This window comes from Carcharodon carcharias, chromosome 7 (assembly GCF_017639515.1).
Source record: "Carcharodon carcharias isolate sCarCar2 chromosome 7, sCarCar2.pri, whole genome shotgun sequence".
NCBI classification, from domain to species: Eukaryota; Metazoa; Chordata; class Chondrichthyes; order Lamniformes; family Lamnidae; genus Carcharodon; species Carcharodon carcharias.
In genome coordinates, this window is record NC_054473.1 from 36,707,286 (window position 1) to 36,726,413 (window position 19,128).

At 42.0% G+C, this 19,128-nt stretch overlaps 1 protein-coding gene across 1 annotated transcript in view; it reads left to right on the plus strand.

Annotated features, from left to right (window-relative positions):
* Nucleotides 1–19,128, plus strand: part of LOC121280566 (voltage-dependent L-type calcium channel subunit alpha-1D-like) — a 676,393-nt gene that overhangs the window by 544,735 nt on the left and 112,530 nt on the right. The window contains exon 41 of the mRNA XM_041192702.1: nucleotides 15,181–15,311. Within this exon, the coding sequence (XP_041048636.1) occupies nucleotides 15,181–15,311 (131 nt within the window). The remainder of the gene's footprint in view (nucleotides 1–15,180; nucleotides 15,312–19,128) is intronic.

The following is a 19,128-nucleotide window of genomic DNA, read 5'->3' on the forward strand; positions in this document are numbered from 1 at the left end:
TCTTTACAAAATTTCATACATTCATGCCTGTATTACTACAAAGTTACAACTAGTTTTCAAGCTTGCTAATTATTCAGTAAACACCTGCTTTAATTGACAGAATTATTAGCTTTACACTTGGTTTCAAGTGCATTTGTTGTGCTAATTGTATCAAACTTGTCTTTGCTTATCAGTTAAGGGTTACGTTTTTCCACATTTAAAATCGGAACAATATTTGTTGTTAGATGGGCACAAACAGACAAATTACCCAATTTAATTAGGCAAAAATATTCTGACAAACATTTGGTTTTGTCCTTGATAAGACAAATTGAGGGGTGCAAAAACAGCAATACCTGATATAGTGACAACAAAATGTTTGTTATGTCAATCACGATAGATAAAATACAGTAAATAATATTTTCATAACATCAGGAATTGTAGTGCACCAAACACACAAGGCCCTTTTATCAGAGAACTTGTTTATAGCCTGAAAATATAAAGGATAATATCCTACCTTGGCACGGCTGACTGCATTTTAACACTGCTGCATATAGTTTTTAAATGATTCAAATTGGTATCTGGGAAATCATAGGCAACCTGTGCCCTTTTTCTAATATCCACTTCTAATGGACGAGATTTTTCAATGGAAGCATGAAGTTGAAAAATTACCCCTATAGTCTGATAGTACTTCTGCCTTACGAGAATCAAAATACTACACTTGTACTTACGAGAAATTAGGCTACCTTAAAATGACGTATAAAGTAATTTGAAATCTAATGCAAAAATGTTTTCACTTGTTTATAAAGGTGCAGTTGTTTACTTAAAAATTAAATAATCTTCAAAAGTTATCCTTTAACATTATAGATTTCTTGAGCATGTGCTCTATATCATGATCATTGAACAGGATTCTCAAAGCGGTGTCATATACTTGATGCCCAGATAAATTCTGAGTCCCAATTCTGTGCTCACACGATGCTTTTTTAAAATGTAAATTCCCAAATTGGGCAGGAGGTGAGCTCGGCTCCCAATTAGCGATGCTGAGCATCATCTGGAGATGGGAGCTGCCTTGCCTGTTGCCAATGGCAAAAGCAGATGGCAGTCATGATGAGACCTGACACTGTCTTACTGAATAGAACAGGCAGCACTTCGAAGGACCAATAGCATTAACGCAAAGGAAAGTGGCCCATGCAGCCAAAATGATGATAATGTGCTCAACCTGCACAAGATGTCCCATGAAATGATACTGTTCAAGAATTAAAAATAAACTTTCACTTCTCCCCACAATGAACCCAACAGCTGAACACTAACGTGCACCAGACTGTTCGAGTTCACTGAATTGGCTTTTGAGAATCTCATCTTTGCTCTCTCTGTCTGTTAACAGGCTTCTAAAGTAACTTAGTGAGCCATTAATTGGAAGCCAGTGGGTTCCCCAATCCCTGTGCTCGCCCCGCCTCTCTACCTCCAACCAGCTCTTTGAAAATTGGAGACTGTGCCGGAAGCATTAGGATCCAGAGACGACCTCCAGGACTGCGGTTTTTAAATTGTGCTTGCACGGGTCCCCCTGTCGGCGTTTGAAAATTCAACCCATTGAGTCTGTGGTGTGGAGATGGCGGGGAAGTTTTCCTGTTATCCCACTCTAGGTTGGGCGTGTTCATGGTGAGGAAATACAAAAATGAAAGCAGTGAGGCCTACCATTGCTGCCTCATTGCCCTGTCAGAATTCCCTCCCACACCCTTGCTGAGACTGCCACTGCCAGCTACTTACATGCTTTCTGCATGTAAATGCTGGCAAGGGGCTGAGGCCAGGTAGATCTACCTCATGTTTCCTTGGGACATCATTTGGAAGATGAGAGTAAACACTAAAGTGTGGTGCTAATGTTTCTGAGTTGCTCCCATGGAGGGAGAGGACCTTGCAGTGGCCACACTCCCTCCATACCACCCCCAACACTGACCTGCCCTTGTCTCAGTCAAGAACTTCAGTGGGACTTAGCAACATGCTCAGCTCTCTCTCAATTCTACCGCGGCATCCCCACACACTGCTGTGTCCCTCGTAAAATCAAAAGAAATAGCAGGAATAGTCCATATGGCCCTTCAAACCTGTTCTGCCATTCAAAAAGACCATGGCTGATGCTGGAATGCAAGTCCACTTTCCACCATTATCCTATATCCTTCCCTTACATTGCAGTAATCCTACCAAAGCCCGACATCCCACTGCCAAACCCCATGCACAGACAGTGTACTCCAAGCCAGTGTAAAATAGGTGATAGAAACGATATGAAGGAGCGTGTGGAAATCCCTTCACCCCGGAACTTCTACTCAAAGAAGAGAATCTTTTCCTTTGTATCAATTTGTTCTTCCTTATTGGTTTTCACTTTTTACTCACCCTCATTTGTTATAACAACAATAACTTTCTAAGTGACTATTTCTTATGTATTTCTACTTTTATTATTCACCAATCATGTTACCTTCTGCCTAACTTTCATTTTCTCTCTGGTCAGGTTATACGAAAATAAAATTCTACATAATTACATTGTGTTAAAAGAAATCCCCTGAGATATGGCTATCCTGGCAGTTCCTCATACACCACACCCTATCCTTAATAATAATTGTAATTAATTACAAAGCAAATCAAAATTCATAGGCAGTCACAAATTTATAAATAATTTAGCTTTAACAACTTTCTATTTCTCTCCACAAGCAACACAATGCATTTACAGCCTTTGAACATCTTATAGTCTAGGTATACCCTCTCCTTCCTATTTAATGATCCCCTTGGCTGACTTCCCACATTTGATAACTGGTGTAATGAGTCCTGTGCAAACAAAATAATCTGTGACCTCAATTTTATTTCCGGACAGGTATGCAGCAAAGCGAGCAGGCAAGCTCAACTGATTTTAATAGCAGTGGCTCATTTGCATATTGCTGGCTGACCTCCCAACCAAACAGCCTGAAAAGTGGGGAAGCAACTGCCTAGCCATTAATATCCAGCCAGAGAAGTAAGACAAGTGGATATGTAAAATCCTGGTAGAGGTGGCAGTTTCTCACCCACCATTCCCTACCCTTAATAATAACTAATTAAATAAAAAGTACATCAAAATTCATAGAACAGCCACAAATTTACAAATAATTTGGCTTCAACAACTTTTCATTTCTCATAGATACTTTGCCTACCACAATCCCTACTCCAGTTCATTCATGCTTACCTAGTCTTCTGTCGGTGTCTCAGACTTAAATCCTCATTGTGTGATGCTGCAGCTCTCTGTTATTTTCCAAAGGGCCCATCAACGCACCACTCATTGTCTCCTCTATGACTAGCACTCTGACTGCTTCATCCTCCTCTCTTGTCAACTTTCCCACCAAGTATGTCTGCTTTAGACTAATGTCAACAACTTCCTTCCTGCCCCACTCACCAGTGTCATCTGCCAATGGACCAATGTCCATTGCTCCGTTTCTGTGTTTCTTTCCAGAAAGTCCATTCATTTGTGAACAAGGCTCTTGCTATCCATTAGCTTATTGCAGATGATTACATTGACCCTGATTTTACAGTGGTAATGATCGCTTTGTTGCATAACCTTGCCTCTCCTTTACAATTCTGTTTTCTACTGCTGTCTCCAGCCCAACTGAAGTTTCTCACTAAGATACCCTCCCGATTTTTCTCCCTCAACCTCTGCATTAAGCAGCTACTCAACAGTAATTTAAATCTTCATCTCAGCTCCCCTTGCCTTTTCTCCCCTGAATTCACTGATCATCTGTCCTCCCTAAACCTCTCCTGCAATATAATCTCTCCTACTCATCTAAATCAGTCCCCATAGTATGACTCCTGTCTTTGCTCGATTAATCCCGTTGAGCATATCTAACACAAAACTAGTTTATCCATCCATCGCTAGAGTTGGCTGGACCTTATAGAGCACCATCAGGCCTTACTCTCCTCTGTTAAAGCCCATTACTTCAGAATCATTGTGGCTTCATTTCCCCATTAGCAGCTGACTCCTTAAACCCCTTTCCTCTGCATCCTCCAGCCTTACATGCCAACAAGTATGAGGAACTCATTGACTTTTTTACCACTAAAATTGAGACTATCTATTCAGCTGCTTCTACTGCTTTTCCCCTCTTCCACTCCTTGCCCACTAAGTCAAATTCTTCTCCAGTTTATTTTCTATTTTCCCATTACTCCCTCTTCAATCTCTCCTGTTCATGAGACTCACCTCCTGCTATGTACATATTCCCTGCTTAACTGTCTCAGGCTGAAAATGGATATCCTGTTTGAACCTGCACTGAGCTTTGAAGCCCTATATGCTCTCGATCACAAAGACTGTCTACTCCATCTCTGTGACATCACCTGTCTCTGCTTAAAGCCACAGCCATGCCTTTGTCAGCTCTAGACTCAACTTTTTTTCCTTTATTCTTTCATAGGTTGTGGGCGTTGCTGGCAAGGCCAGCATCTGTTGCCCATCCCTAATTGCCCTTGAACTGAGTGGCTTGCTCAGCCATTTCAGAAGGTAGTTAAGAGTCAACCACATTGCCATGGGTCTGGAGTTACATGTAGGCTAGACCAGATTTCCTTCCCTAAAGGACATTAGTGAACCAGATGGGTTTTTACAACAATTGAAGATGGTTGTCTTGGTCACCATTACTGAGGCTGGAATTTTCCATTCCGGGCTTAAATCCTGTGGTGGGGGCGGGAACCGGGAGTATTTCCTGCCGTGCAGCCCGGTGGGAATTTGCGCTGAATTGCGCGATGCTGTGCTTATTATTTATGCAGTTGGCAGTTTCCCGACATACTGCGCAGCAGAGTGGGCCAGATGATGCACAGCCTGCCGTCATACCCAGGCTCCATATTTAAAAGGCACCCGGACATCGAATTCTTTGTCGTGAACCCATTGTGGAAGGAGGAGATAGCCCAACGAACCCAGGGAGCTCCGGCCCCCAGATTCAGTGACTCTTCCCTTGATGTGCTGCTCAATGGAATGGAGGCCAGGAGGGGGGTCTTGTACCCTAAGGATGGAAGGAGGAAGCCAAACTGTATAATCAGCCTTAGCATGGGAGGAAGTCACCAGGGCGGTCAATACCCACGGCCTTCACTGTAGGACTGCCCTCATGACCTGATTCATGCCACCAGGGTAAGTGAACCCTCAACTGGTGGCAAGGGCACCATCCATGCAGCCCATGTATAAAAGATAAGATGATGACTCATAGCCCCACTGCAGTCCATCTAGTCTGCAGGTGGAGAGACCACTGCGGGTCCCTGATACTTCCCCACAGAGACCTCAGTTAGAGCGGGGGTGGTGAGTTGTGGAGAAAGTGGATTAGGCATTTGAGGGCACCAGCAAGCACCGCTAATGACATGCCTCTGTGCACCTTGTCCTCTATCTGCGTGGGCTCACCACTCTGGAGGGTGCTGTCCCAGAGCCTTTGTGGACAACCTGCAGCACATCGATCACAAGGTACACAATTCAGTGGGTCACTTATAGGACTGGAAGAATGAGAAAAATACCTCAAACCCAATTGCTCTCAACCCGATCTTTTCTCTTTGCGCAGCAGAGAGTGAGAGAGAGAGAGGAAACGGGAGGGGGTCCGTCTGAACTGAGGAATCTTACAGAGTTTGAGGAGCTAGCAACCCAGCTGGCAGGGGAGGAACTGGACCGAATCTGTGCAGGTGTGGAGGTCGGCGAGCAGCCTCCATCCAGTAAGGATCCATGAAAAATGTAGTTATATAGAAATCTAAGGGTCGTGTGTTCCTCCATGTTGGAGGCAGCTCATGCAGTCACATGCTTTCTCCCCTCTCACTTACAGGTGCCACCAGGAAGGCCAGAAGAAGAAGCCCTGTCCAGCAGTACCTCTAGTCCACAGAGGATTGAGGACATTGGGGAGGAGGAACAAAGTGCAGCTATAGAGCTGTCACAGCAGTCAACTGCACCCTCCACTAGCCCAGAGACACACACCTCGGTGGGCACTAGACATATTTAGGCAGGGTCTCACATTCTGATGGTCACCGCCTGGACATTTGTTGGCAGCAGGAGGAGGCAGGGTCAGACAAGTTCACTGACACTCAAGAGGACTGCTGGGAAGAGGCATTGGGTGACATCCGGGTTGGATGATGAGCCTCTGCAGTCAGTCCTGCACAAGATGCTGGGGAAGTTGCAAAAAGCAGGGGAATATCAGGCAGAGGTGGTGGAGGCCGTCAACAGAGTGGCACGTGAGGCAGAGAAGTCCGTTCGCCTGCTCTCTGATGATGTGATTCCAACTTGCGCACGCATAGAGGTCTCCATGGAGAGAATGACAAATGCCATGGAGAACCTTGTCCAACAGAATGCCCAGTTTCTGTCAGAGATGCGTGCAGACCTGCACTCCATTGTTGTAGCCATGGGTGAGATGATGTGGCTATACGAGAGGGGAACGGGGCACCATGACCACCACTGCCTCCTCCCCCCCCTCCCCCAACCCAGGTGCCACCCCTTCTCCTCAAGGAGCCAGGAGGGGAAGGGAGGAGGAGCAATTGTTGGACATCCCAGAACTCTCTGAGGGTGTCCTGTCCTTTGGATTTCCCTTGTATGTGACCCTTTCAGCTTCATCCTCTATGACCTCAGAGGGAGCTGCTGCCCCACAGCAGGAAAGCCAAAGTAAGCCAACGCCTTCCAAGCCTCGGATCTCCAGAGGACGCCCACCAAAGTCATACAAGATTACAGGGCAAACTGGTCAGCAGGCTGCCTCCACCCCTGCTCTGGAATTCAGGGGAGCACCTAGAAGAAGTGGTAGGGGACGAAAGATTAAGATGTTATGATTTCACATGTGGTTGCACGGGTACAATATAATTATTAGTGTTCTTACACTTATGTAATCGACTACACTTGCACTTTAATGAGCGCTGATGTAGTTTGATTGCGATTCGGAGTCAGTAAGTCTGTGCATCCCAACCCCACCTTCAGGGGGACACCCCAGTCTGGGTCTATGCTCCCTGGAATCATGCATGTGTAGGGAGGCAAGGACCTATCTTTGCCAAGGCCCTTGCAAGCCATGTACAAGAAGCCTCCCGCGCACGCTGAGCCTTTGCCCTTTACACACTCATCTGTTGAATTGCCTTAGCATTATCAGTACTACATGCTGGTGTTCCCTTCCAGTTGAGCTGGCCTGCCACTTCACCCACCCCTGATGACCCAACTCCTGTGCAGCATTTCAAGTTCGCCACCTTGAGGCGCTGGATAGTTGCAAGCGGCCACAACGCGTATGACTTTTCAGGTAGAGTCCAACATCTTCCAACCCCCTGCCATGAACTACACCCTCCCTTCCTCCCTTGTTACCATTGACCCTCCTGGTGTTTTTATTCATTCATGGGATGTGGGTTTCGCTGGCTAGGCCAGCATTTATTGCCCACCCCTCATTGCCCTTGAGAAGGTAGTGGTGAACTGCCTTCATGAACTGCTGAAGACCATGTGGTGTAGGTACACCCACAGTGCTGTTAGGAAGGGAGCTCCGGGATTTTGACCCAGCATCAGTGAAGGATTGGCAATATATTTCCAAGTCAGGATGGTGAGTGACATGGAGGGGAACTTCCAGGTGGTGGTGTTCCCGTCTATCTGCTGCCCTTGTCCTTCTAGATGGTAGTGGTCATGGGTTTGGAAGGTGCGGTCAAAGGAGCCTTCGTGAATTCCTGCGGTGCATCTTGTAGATGGTACATGCTGCTGCTACTGTGTGTCGGTGGTGGAGGGAGTGAATGTTTGTGGATGTGGTGCCAATCAAGTGGACTGCTTTGTCCTGGACAGTGTCCAGCTTCTTCAGTGTTGTGGGAGTTGCATTCATCGAGGCAAGTGGGGAGTATTCCATCACACTCCTGACATGTGCCTTGTAGATGCTGGACAGGCTTTGGGGAGTCAGGAGGTGCGTTACCCATTGCAGGATTCCTAGCCTCTGATCTGCTCTTGTAGTCATAGTATTTATATGGCTTGTCTAATTCAGTTTCTTGTCAATGGTAACCCCCAGAATGTTGATATTGGGGGATTCAGTGATGGTATTGCCATTGGACATCAAGGGGTAATGGTTGAATTCTCTCTTGTTGGAAATGGTCATTGCCTGACACTTGTGTGGCGCGAATGCTACTTGCCACTTGTCAGTCCAAGTCTGGATATTGTCCGGTTCTTGCTGTATTTGCACATGGACTGCTTCAGAATCTGAGGAGTCGCGAATGGTGCTGAACATTGTGCAATCATCAGTGCACATTCCAACTTCTGACCTTATGATGGATGGAAGGTCATTGATGAAGCAGCTGAAGATGGTTGGGCCGAGGACCTTTGACCTCCCCACAGTCTTTCTTCAACCCTTCCCCATCTCTCTCTGCCATGTGCAGTTGAATATCCACTTCCCCTACCTTCCTGAGGAGCCCACCACCATGATAGTAGACATGCTCTCCCCCTCATCCTGCCAACACCCAGATTCCGGTTTTACTTCTATGCCCCCTACAACAGCCCCCAGTGTCCCATCACCTGTCATTGCAGGGCCCTCACCCTCCCACCCCACCGGCTCTCACTGCCCCCTTTAACCCTCACCATCCCTTCACATCACCAGTTCCCTCAGTTTACCCCTCAGGATTCATCGGTTGACACCAGAGACCGTACTCTCTGAACCCCTTTCCCCTCTCACCCCCATACCCATTCACACCTGCAGATGCCCACATGCCCATTCACATGTGCACATGTCCCCCATGCCCATTAACATCTGAAAATGCTGACCCCCCACCCCGCACACCACCCTCCTGCTCCATAACCTACCTCACCCATCTCATCCATTCCACAACCCCCCACAGCATCTTTCTCTTTCCCCTACCACCTTCAACCTCCTCCGGCCCCCCTGTAGGCTTCCACACCCACCCCACCTCTTCATTCCTCACCCCCCCATCTAATCCCCGCCCCCCCCCCCCCCCCAACACAGACCGTCACTGGCCAACAGTACCTCATGCAACCAACCACCTGCAGCACGATGATCCACACCCTGGAAGCTCCAGCAATGCAAAGGTCCAAGTAGTAGCTGCTCCATCCACACACTGCTGCACGTGGTTCTCCAGGGTCCACAGTCGCTGGAGGCCTCCATCTTCCGCCCTCCGCAAGCTGTATCAGGCCTTCTTTCAGGTGAGTCCTGACATATCCACGCCACACTGGTCCGGATGTGTTCCAGACTGGCATGATAACCCGCTGGTGGCGCGTATAATTGGATGATGGGGGGATTAGACAGTTGGGGCTTCATCTGCATCCCATTAATGGGCTGCAAAACAGCTTCACACAAGCCTCTGTCAGGAATAGTGACCAACCATGATAGGCAGGAGCACACATTCCCGCCGTTATTTCATGCTAGCAGGACCAATTTTTTGGCTCTCACTGCATTGTTCCCCCCACCCCTTCAGCCTGCCAGCATTTACACCCGCTGCTGTTGGGATTGGAAAATCCCAGCCTGAGACTAGCTTTATGGGCAGAATTTTGCCCTTGGTGCAACTGCACTGGCTCGGCAATGGGTGGGCATCCGACCCCTACCGCCGAAACGGGGCTTGCCACCATTTTGAGTGGGCGGGCCAATTAAGGCCCGCTCAGCAGCCTGCCCAACGGGAAGCGCTATGCACTTCCTGTGCAGGGGAGGAGGGAATCCCCAACTGTCAAAGTGCACTCTTTTGCACATGCGCACGAAAGAGCGCACTGCTCCCTGAGACTAAGTGACAGGTTAAAACCTAAAAATAGAAAAATAAAAACATTATTAATATGTCCCCCTCATTTGACAATGTTAATAAGAAGCACTGAAACTTTATTAAAGTTTTTAAACACAAGCATCCACCAATGGATGAGGTTTCATGTTTTATCAGGAGCCCGCTGGGGCTCCTGGCCTGCCCACCAGCCTTAGATTGGACGGGCAGGGTCTTTTATGATCTTAATTATCCTGTCAATGGTCTCAATTGGCCATTGACAGGTCGGCGGGCGGACAGCTGATTTTGCTGTCCGCCTGCCTTCCTAAAGATTTAAATGGACCGGGATGACGTCAGGGGTTCCTCCCGACATCATTTTCCTGTCGGCGAGCTGGCCCCACCCCCACATGGCGGATGGGAAAATTCTGGCCTATATTCCAGACTTATTAATTGAATTTTAATTCCACTGCGATGGGATTTGAACTCACAGCATTAGTCTGGGCCTTTGGATTATCAGTCCAGTGATATTACCACTTCACCAGCACCTCCTGCCAATGTCTCGTTTTCCATGCATTATAAAACTCTGCTGACTGTATCCTGTACTGCATTAAGTCATGCTCACTCTTCATCCCTGTCCCTCAATGCCTCAAATTTAAAATTCTCATTGTCTTATTTAAATCCCTTTATGGCCTGCCTTTCCCTATCTGACATTTAAGCATCATGGTCCTTTGAATAGATTTTCTATAACTTAATGCTATTGAACTAGTTGCAGTTATACGGAAAACAATCAGCCTATTACCTAAGCTGCTTTAGAAGTGGATTCATGAGTTTAGTTCTTCAGTGCTTACAGCATGTTAGTATTAGTATAATACTTCATACAATGTTCACTGATCAGGAACAACTGAATAACAGGTACATTCAATTAATTATAATCTATGTTATCATCAATAAGCTCTAACAGTAGGATTTACATAGACCAAATCTAGATGCTTCTACCACCTGCATTAGGTGTATTTTGGAAGAATTTACAGGTTGATAATCAACCTGTTTGGCCAAGTTATGAATGCACCTTCTGTGGCCATCAAATCATTGGAGTGGGACTTGAACCTGAAGCTTCTTGTTCAGAAGCAGGGACACCACCCACTGCACCACAAGAGCTCCCCATAAACCTGAACAGCACCCTAAAAATTATAGAGGAAAAATTTTTGAGCCTGCTCCTAGGCCCATTGGGTGCAATGAATATTGGAAAACTATTTTGGAAAGAAAAAAGGATGGATTAATTTACAGGCGTACAGTCTGATCTGTCCAATTTTCCAATATCCACCAAGCACAGGTGATCAAATATGCCTGGTCTCACAGCCAGGAATATTATCTTTTGTACAACTCCAAATGGCCCACACAACTTAAGGATGACAGTGTTCAGCTTTTTCTTCCAAGAAAAATGGGATGTGTTGAAACATATTTTTAGTTTAGAAAAGGTTTCTGCAATATTTACTTATGGTTTTTCAAGATCACCAATAGAGTTATAAATTGATTTAAAAAAAGTATCTTTCATAGCTTTATGGTGTAATGTATTATCAACCATTTTTTCCAATTTTCTTTATTCACATCCTTCTATATAAGTTAGAGATAAAAGAATAGGAAGCTAGGTAAAGGTGGAGGGGTAGCACTGTTAATCAAAGAGAGCATGGGTGCAATAGTTAGAAATGACCTTGGTTCAGGAGATTAGGATGTAGAATCAGTTTGGGTGGAGATGAATAGTAGGGGAAAAAGTCATTGGTGGGAGTGGCCTACAGGCCCCCTAACAATAGCCACAGTGTAGGACAAAGTATTCAAGAGAAAATATTATGTGCTTGTGATAAAGGGGCAGCAATAATTATGGATGATTTTAAATCTACATATAAACTGGAAAAATAAGATTGGCAGTATTGGCCTAGATGAGGAGTTCTTAGAGTGTTTTTGAGATGGTTTTTAGAGTAGCATGTTCTGAAACCAACCAGACAGTAGACTATATTAGACTTGGTATTGTGTAATGTGACAAGATTAAATAATGACCTCAGAGTAAAAGCACCACTAGGTAGCAGCAACCACAATATGATTGAATTTTACATCCAATTTGAAAGGGAGAAGAGTGGGTCTAAGACTAATATCTTAAACTTAAATAAGGACAACAATGTGGGGATGAAAGCTGAGCTACCTGAAGTGAACTGGGAAACTAGGCTAGAGGATAGGTCAATAGAGAAGCAGTAGCACACATTTAAGGGGATATTTCAGAGTATTCAGAATAAGTATATTCCTATTGTAAAGAAAAATTCTAAGGAGAAGACCCACCATCCCTGGTTAACTAGAGATGTTAAGGAAAGCATCAAACTTAAGTAAAAAGCATACAACTCTGCAAAGATGAGTGGCAGGACAGAAGATTGGTCAAAATATAAAAAAAATGGCAAAGAATGACTAAAAAGTTAACCAGGAGAAAGAAATTAGAGTATGAGAGGAAGCTAGCTAGAAATGTAAAAATGGATAGCAAGTGTTTCTACAGGTATTTACAAAGGAAAAGAGTAAGTAAAGTAAGTGTTGGCCCTGTAGAGAGTGACAGTGGGGAGTTAATAGTAGATAATAAAGAAATGGCGGAAGAAATTAACAAATATTTTGCTGCTGTGTTCACTATAGAGGATACAAAAAACATTCCAATAATAACTGCAAATCAGGAGGTGAAAAGGAGAGAGGAACTTAGTGAAATTGAAATCACTAAGGAAGTAGTGCTGAGCAAATTGATGGAGCCGTGGGCTGACAAGTCTCCAGGTCCTGATGGACTACATCCTGGGGTCTTAAAAGAGGTGGCAAATGAGATAATCGATGCACTGGTGTTAATTTTCCAAAATTCACTAGATTCTGGGAAGGTTCCATCAGACTGGAAAGTAGCAAATATAAACCCTCTATTCAAGAAGGGAGGGAAGCAGAAAACAGGAAACTATAGGCCAGTTAGCTTGACGTCTTTCATGGGGAAGTTGTTAGAATCAATCATTAAGTAGGTTATAGCTGGGCACTTAGAAGAGCTCAAGGGAAGCGGAAAGGGTCAGCATGGTTTTGTGAAAGGAAAATCATGCTTAACCAATTTATTGGAGTTTTTTTAAAGAAGTAACATGTGCTGTGGATAAAGGGAAGCCTGTAGATGTACTGCACTTGGATTTCCAGACAGGAATTGATAAGGTGCTACATCAAAGGTTATTACAAAAACTAAAAGGGCACGGTGTAAGGGGTAACATATTAGCACGGAGAGAAGATTAGCTGGCTGGCAGAAAGCAGAGAGGATGCATAAATGGGTTTTTTTCGGATTGGCAGTATGTGATGAGTGGAGTCCCACAGGGGTCTTTGCTGGGGCCTCAATTTTTTTACGATTTATATCAATATCAATGACTTAGATGAGGGGAGCGAAGACATGGTAGGTAAATTTGGACATGACACAAAGATAGGTAGGAAAGTATGTTGTGAAGAGAACATGAGGAGGTTCCAGATGGACATAGATCAGTTGAGTGAGTGAGCAGAGATTTGGCAAATGCAGTTTAATGTGGGAAAATGTGAAGTGTTCACTTTGGCAGGAAGAACAAAAAAGCAGAGTATTACTTAAATGGAGTACAGCTGCATAATTCTGAGGTACAGAGGGATCGAGGTGTTCTAGTGTGAGTCACAAAAAGTTAGTATGCCGCTGCAGCAAGTAATTAAGGCTAATGGAATGCTATCCTTTATTATGACAGGGATTGAACATAAAAGTAAGGATGTTATGCTTTAGTTATACAGGGCATTGGTGAGACCACACCTCGAATACTGTGTGCAGTTTTGGCCTCCTTATTTAAAGGATGTAAATGCACTGGAGGCGGCTCAGAGGAGGTTTACTAGATTGATACTTGGAACGAGTGGGTTGTCTTATGAGGAAAGGCTGGACAGACTGGGCTTGTTTCCACTGGAGTTTTAGAAGAGTGAGGGGTGATTTTATTTAAGTATACAATATCCTGAACAGCCTTGACAAGGTGGAAGTCGAAAGGATGTTTCCTCTTGTGCATGAGTCCAGAACTAGGGGGCACTATTTTAAAATTAGGAGTTGCCCTTTTAGGACAGAGATGAGAAAAATTTTTTTCCTCATTTCCTGGAGCTCTCTGCCTTCGAAGGCGGTGGTGGCAGGGTTATTGAATATTTTTAAGGCAGAGATTCTTGTTAGGCAAGGTAGTCAAAGGTTATCAGGGGTAGATGGGAATGTGAAAATTGAAACACAAGAAAATCAACCATGATCTTATCGAATGGTGGAGCAGGCTCGATTGGCCGAATGGTCTACTCCTGTTCCTATTTCTTATGTTCTTATATTCCCAATTGTTTAGTCATAATTGAGTGCAACAGTTCAAAAAATAAACAAAAACAACTTGATTCATTGCCAGTTGAGTGATCTGTTTGATTTGTGCACTAAGCCTAACATGTTTGTGCCCTTCTGCCTTACAATTTTAGTTCACATCAGTCATGAAGGTGAATAATACATATTACATATTTAAAGATGTTTAAAAGTGTTAACCTTAGAAAATAGAATGTATTTTCATTCTTAACTGTACAACTTCATTCTTTATTGTTCTACTAAACAATGTGAACTGATAATATAGCATAATGAAAGATCCACTAAAGGTAATGTGCTAACTGAAAAAAGATCTTGGTCTATAAGGTTTTCCATCCTTAAAATAACAATGCAGTGGTAATGGCTTATCGTCTGTTTTTGGTATTGTAGCCAGTGGCAGCCCAAAGTGCCCGAGACAGTCCCATAATTATTCTCAGGGTCTAATTGACCAATGTTTGCACAGCACAGGTTGTGTGTGCATTTTACATTGTTGAATGTTGGACCACGCTCAATAGCCTTTATCACTTGAGATAAATGTATGCAATTAAATAAGAAGACTGCTGAAAGTAATACCTGCAAAGAATTTCAAGGTTGGTACAAGATTTGAATGTAATGTTTTTAAATTACTTAAAAATAACAATTTATGTAATTTAGAAGGTTAGATGCTTAACTCAGGCTATAGTTATCTAACAGCAGAGTTACTAATAGATTATCTTATGATATTTGCTATTCACTTCAAATATGTAAAACTGCAGAACAGCTGCAAATATGTTTATACTGCACATATATCTAACTCTCTAACTATATTTAATATTAGAGAAAATCTCATGTAGTGTGTGCAATAAAGTATTGACATATTTTACCATTTTACAGCACATTGACAATTTTGGGGAGGAATATGATGTGTATTATTCACCTTTAATTATTTTGCTAACAAGCTACATGCAAAAGATTATATTTAAGTGCTGTTTAATTCTTAAATTTAATTCCTTCAAATTTAATCTTTAAAGTATTTTTAAAATATATTATTTGGGATAAACACACATTGTTGTAAAGTTTAGAACATAGGTTTACAGAAAGCTGTCAAATTAGAAAGCTCCAGGATGATTAGAAAGAAGCTATTGTTTTGAAAAAGGAGGATTCTGTTTGGTCTATTCACATAGATGATGAGGTAACCGTGGGGAAGTTCTATGCCACCTTCCTGATACAGGACTACTTTAGGAAATTCAAGCGACGCAAGGAACAAGGCTTGGTAGGAAAGCAACCCAGAAAGAATACTACAGTTGCTCTACAGGTGAGATTAATTTGATAACTTTTATGTTTTTAAAAGTGCCTGTAAGGTGATTGTTTAAAGGACATACAAAATGCACACAGTTATAGCATTTGATTTTAATCATAAATGCCTTTAAATTATGCTATGTGATAGTAGTGTATGTACACTATGTAATCATCAAAAACTTTCTCACTGCTGTTTTAGCAAAGGTTATAACCTATTTAGATATGTTAACATTTCCTCTGAAATTTCAGGCATACACATCAAGCTATTATGCGCTACTATACCACTGCATAATTTCAAGAGTAAGTTTTATATGAATGAATTAATGTAATAAATTACCACATTATTGTTGGTGTAAAATGTGAAGTCTGTTGCACTATGCTGCATTATATACAAAAGTAAAACCTACTATGAGGGTCGGATTAGTGAGATGCATGTAGCCTTTTTGATTTTTCACTGCAGCTTTTATATATGCTCACGGCTGATTCATCTTCATATGAAGACTATATTCACCTTTATAAAGCATTGCCAGCCATTATTTTGCATGCCCTACAAATTGAAATGAATTATCCTCCATTTGCAATAAATTGTAAAATAGCAAACTATGAAGCGATTTAAAGCCAGAACATAGAATTTAAGGGAATATGCATTTTGAGCAGTTTGAATGGAATGTGCTTGCTTGCATTGTTGCTCCCTTGGTCAACTTTAAAATAAATACTGATATTGATCCATATCTATGCTTGGAAACTTGAGTAGCTCTGGGTATTGCAGACCAAATAATTATTTAGCAATTTGTAATAACTTTGATTGTGTTATGAACCCAACGCCGAATATTAAATTATATGGAAAATGATTAATACATAAATGTTATTTATCACGAACAGGTTTACACATATTTGTAAATAGCTGCCTTCTTTAGCTCAGTATTCTACTGGGAGACATATAAACCTAAAAATCATTGTTTGTGATGTTAGCATATGATATTTCTTTGCCTGACATTTTAATAGGTAGTGTAGCCTGTTCAATTTAGATGGGTTAATGCCTGCATTAAAATAGCAAAGAAATATTGTGCGATCTTGTTAAGCATTTGCACACTAACATCACAAGCAGTAACTTTCAGCCATTAAATTACAGAAAATTGCAATTAGTCAATTCAGACAATTAACTGATCAGCCATAATGGTGCAATAACTCTCTCTGATATGATGGCTTGTATTTTTTATGATACTTCAGTAACAGTCTTGCGCTTTCACAATCTTATTAATTTCTGTTTTATATGATACAATACAAATAAGTTGTTTGCATAAAAAGGGTGCATGCAGAGATTTTTTTCACAGAAGATGTTAACAAACAAAATCATTGGTAAAATAAGAGATGATTAGCTTGCTATCAATCTTGGAAACTGTCTTGGCAAAAAAATCACTCCATCTATTATCAATAAATCAGAGATAAAAAAGCAGCCTTTTGGAGAGATATTTGAGCTCATAAATTATGTTTGGCAGTATGGAGCTTAAAGCATTACTTGTTCTTTGTACCTGCATGTTTTTCAGTCGGTCAAAAATATTTGATCCAGTAAGCATTGCTATAGTACCGCAAACATTTTAATTAGCTGTTCATTTCTGGTTCCACAACAGACTAATGATATTGATTGGATAATAAAACAAACAATTATTACATTTTGATCTCTGCTAGCTGGTGAACTGATAAATGTGACAGCTAGAAACTTAGCCTGACAAACAACAGTTTATTTAGTGTAAGATTAATAGATTAAAGGTTTGGATGCATAGACAATTAAATTTCAAAATCCACTAAAATGTTTAATTATAAAATTAAAGAATTCATGTGAACAGTTGAAAGTATTGATTATAAGCCTGGAAAATGGCAAAATGGAAATCTTAGCTGAATCTTAGTTGAAGATGGGAAAGTTACATTGCATCTGAACTAATAAATGTCATACTTTTAGGAATAAAAGATTCTTCCAGTTTAAGCGTGGTTACTTTGCAAAGCATCATTGAGAATACACAAATGAGTTTTCCTACCCTTAACTTCTTGTAGACTGTTACAAAACAGAAAGCAATGACAATTAAAACAAAATGTATAAATTCCACTAGCTAACCAAATACTAGAGACCTTTACTGATCACATTCAGGAAAGGAAGAGGAATGAGCTGTAACTACATAAATCTCAGAACAGTTCAGACTTTAAATTAAAGGGAGAACCATCAGCCAAGTTAGCCACACCAAATGCAATTTTTAATTACAAGCTAGTTATTTGTTTATTCTTAAATATGACAATAACTAACACTGAACTCTCCAATAGCTAATCCTATGGACCGAGAAAATGTTTCACTAAAAACTATCAGGGATTGAAATTGAACACTGCAACACCCATTTTGCAGGTGCAGTGAGCCTCAATTTTGAGAACCAAAAATCCTGCACCCTAAGAATGCTTGTGAAATATTTAAGCAAAATTAGGTTGTGCCATTTTTCAGACATCACTTGTGGCTGTCTAAAACAGATGTTGATTCCCTTATGTATGTAAATGAGGGACCAATTGCCTACTTTAAGCCAGCTTGCTGAAACTGGTCTACAATTTGCAGGGTCTGCCCCTTGGGATTCTTAATGTGGCTTCAGCAACAACTGGCAACTAAAGATGAGTTCTTTAAAAATGAATGAAATGTTCTTGTTAAATTAGGAGGAGCCACCCTCCTTACTCCACAGGTCTCCTGAGGGCTCCTGCTAGCTTGCAAATGGCCAACCCCTAACCACCATCTTCCACCCACCCTCCTTCGTATTTAGAACTTACCTGATGGTTGCTGTCAGCAAGGCAGGCAGCCTAAAATTTGAGCTAACAGTAAGAAAGGCTGCCTGTTGGAATGCGGCAAGCTTGCCCACCTTATTTAAATGAGACTGAGGCCCAGTATTAGGCCAGCTGCAGGTCTCCAGATACCAGCATGGGTTGGCACCTCATCACTTTGCATCTGATACAGGCACCATTGAATTTCCATTCCAAGTGTTCTTTGGTGTATATCTGTGTGGTTTGGTGTTTAAAGCTGTGCTCCAGTATGTTTATTTGCTAGTCCTTTAGACCATTAGAGTAAACTAGTATCTCCTTGTAACATTTCTCAAAGTGAGTCAAAGGGCATGGAAACTTTTAGTTTCTTCCAGGAGGAGGCATGTGAAAGGGAGGGCTAAGGTCCCATATATAAAATTGGAGTGTTTTGATTCTAGGAAGCATCATCATTTGTTCATCTAAACACATTTCAAATGGATGCGCACTATGCACAATACATTTAATGTATCAATAGATATTCTGTTGGTCCTTATGTCAAAAGTTCAAATCCTGGATCAGCAGCCCACATAATGTCTACCTGTGATCAGGGCAGTCTAACTTGTGGAATAATATGATTTCCTCTGGTGCTTTTCTGTAGCTTTAATATGCTATCTGTTCACTATTGGGAAATATGACAAGATCCATACATGAGAATTAAACGTGCAGTTACTGTCTTGCACAGTTTTTAAACCCAAGCCAACCTGCAAATATTTTTGAGCTTAGAGAGAGATCTATTCCACAAGAGAAAGCATCAGGCTTAGTTTGTAACTTTGTATTATTTAGTGGGTTCATTGTTGAAGCAAAAAGCTTCAAAATTCAAATTTTTACAATTAATATTACTTCTGAACTGATGTTCCTTTTCTGTTATTTCAATAGTTTTCACTGGGCTATTAGTTGATTAAATTATTCTAAGAAAGGCCAAGAGTGAAAGTGATTGTGATAAAGATATTGTGGGAATCAGCAGAAACTGCTATAACAGAATCAACATTTCAGTTCAAATAAGA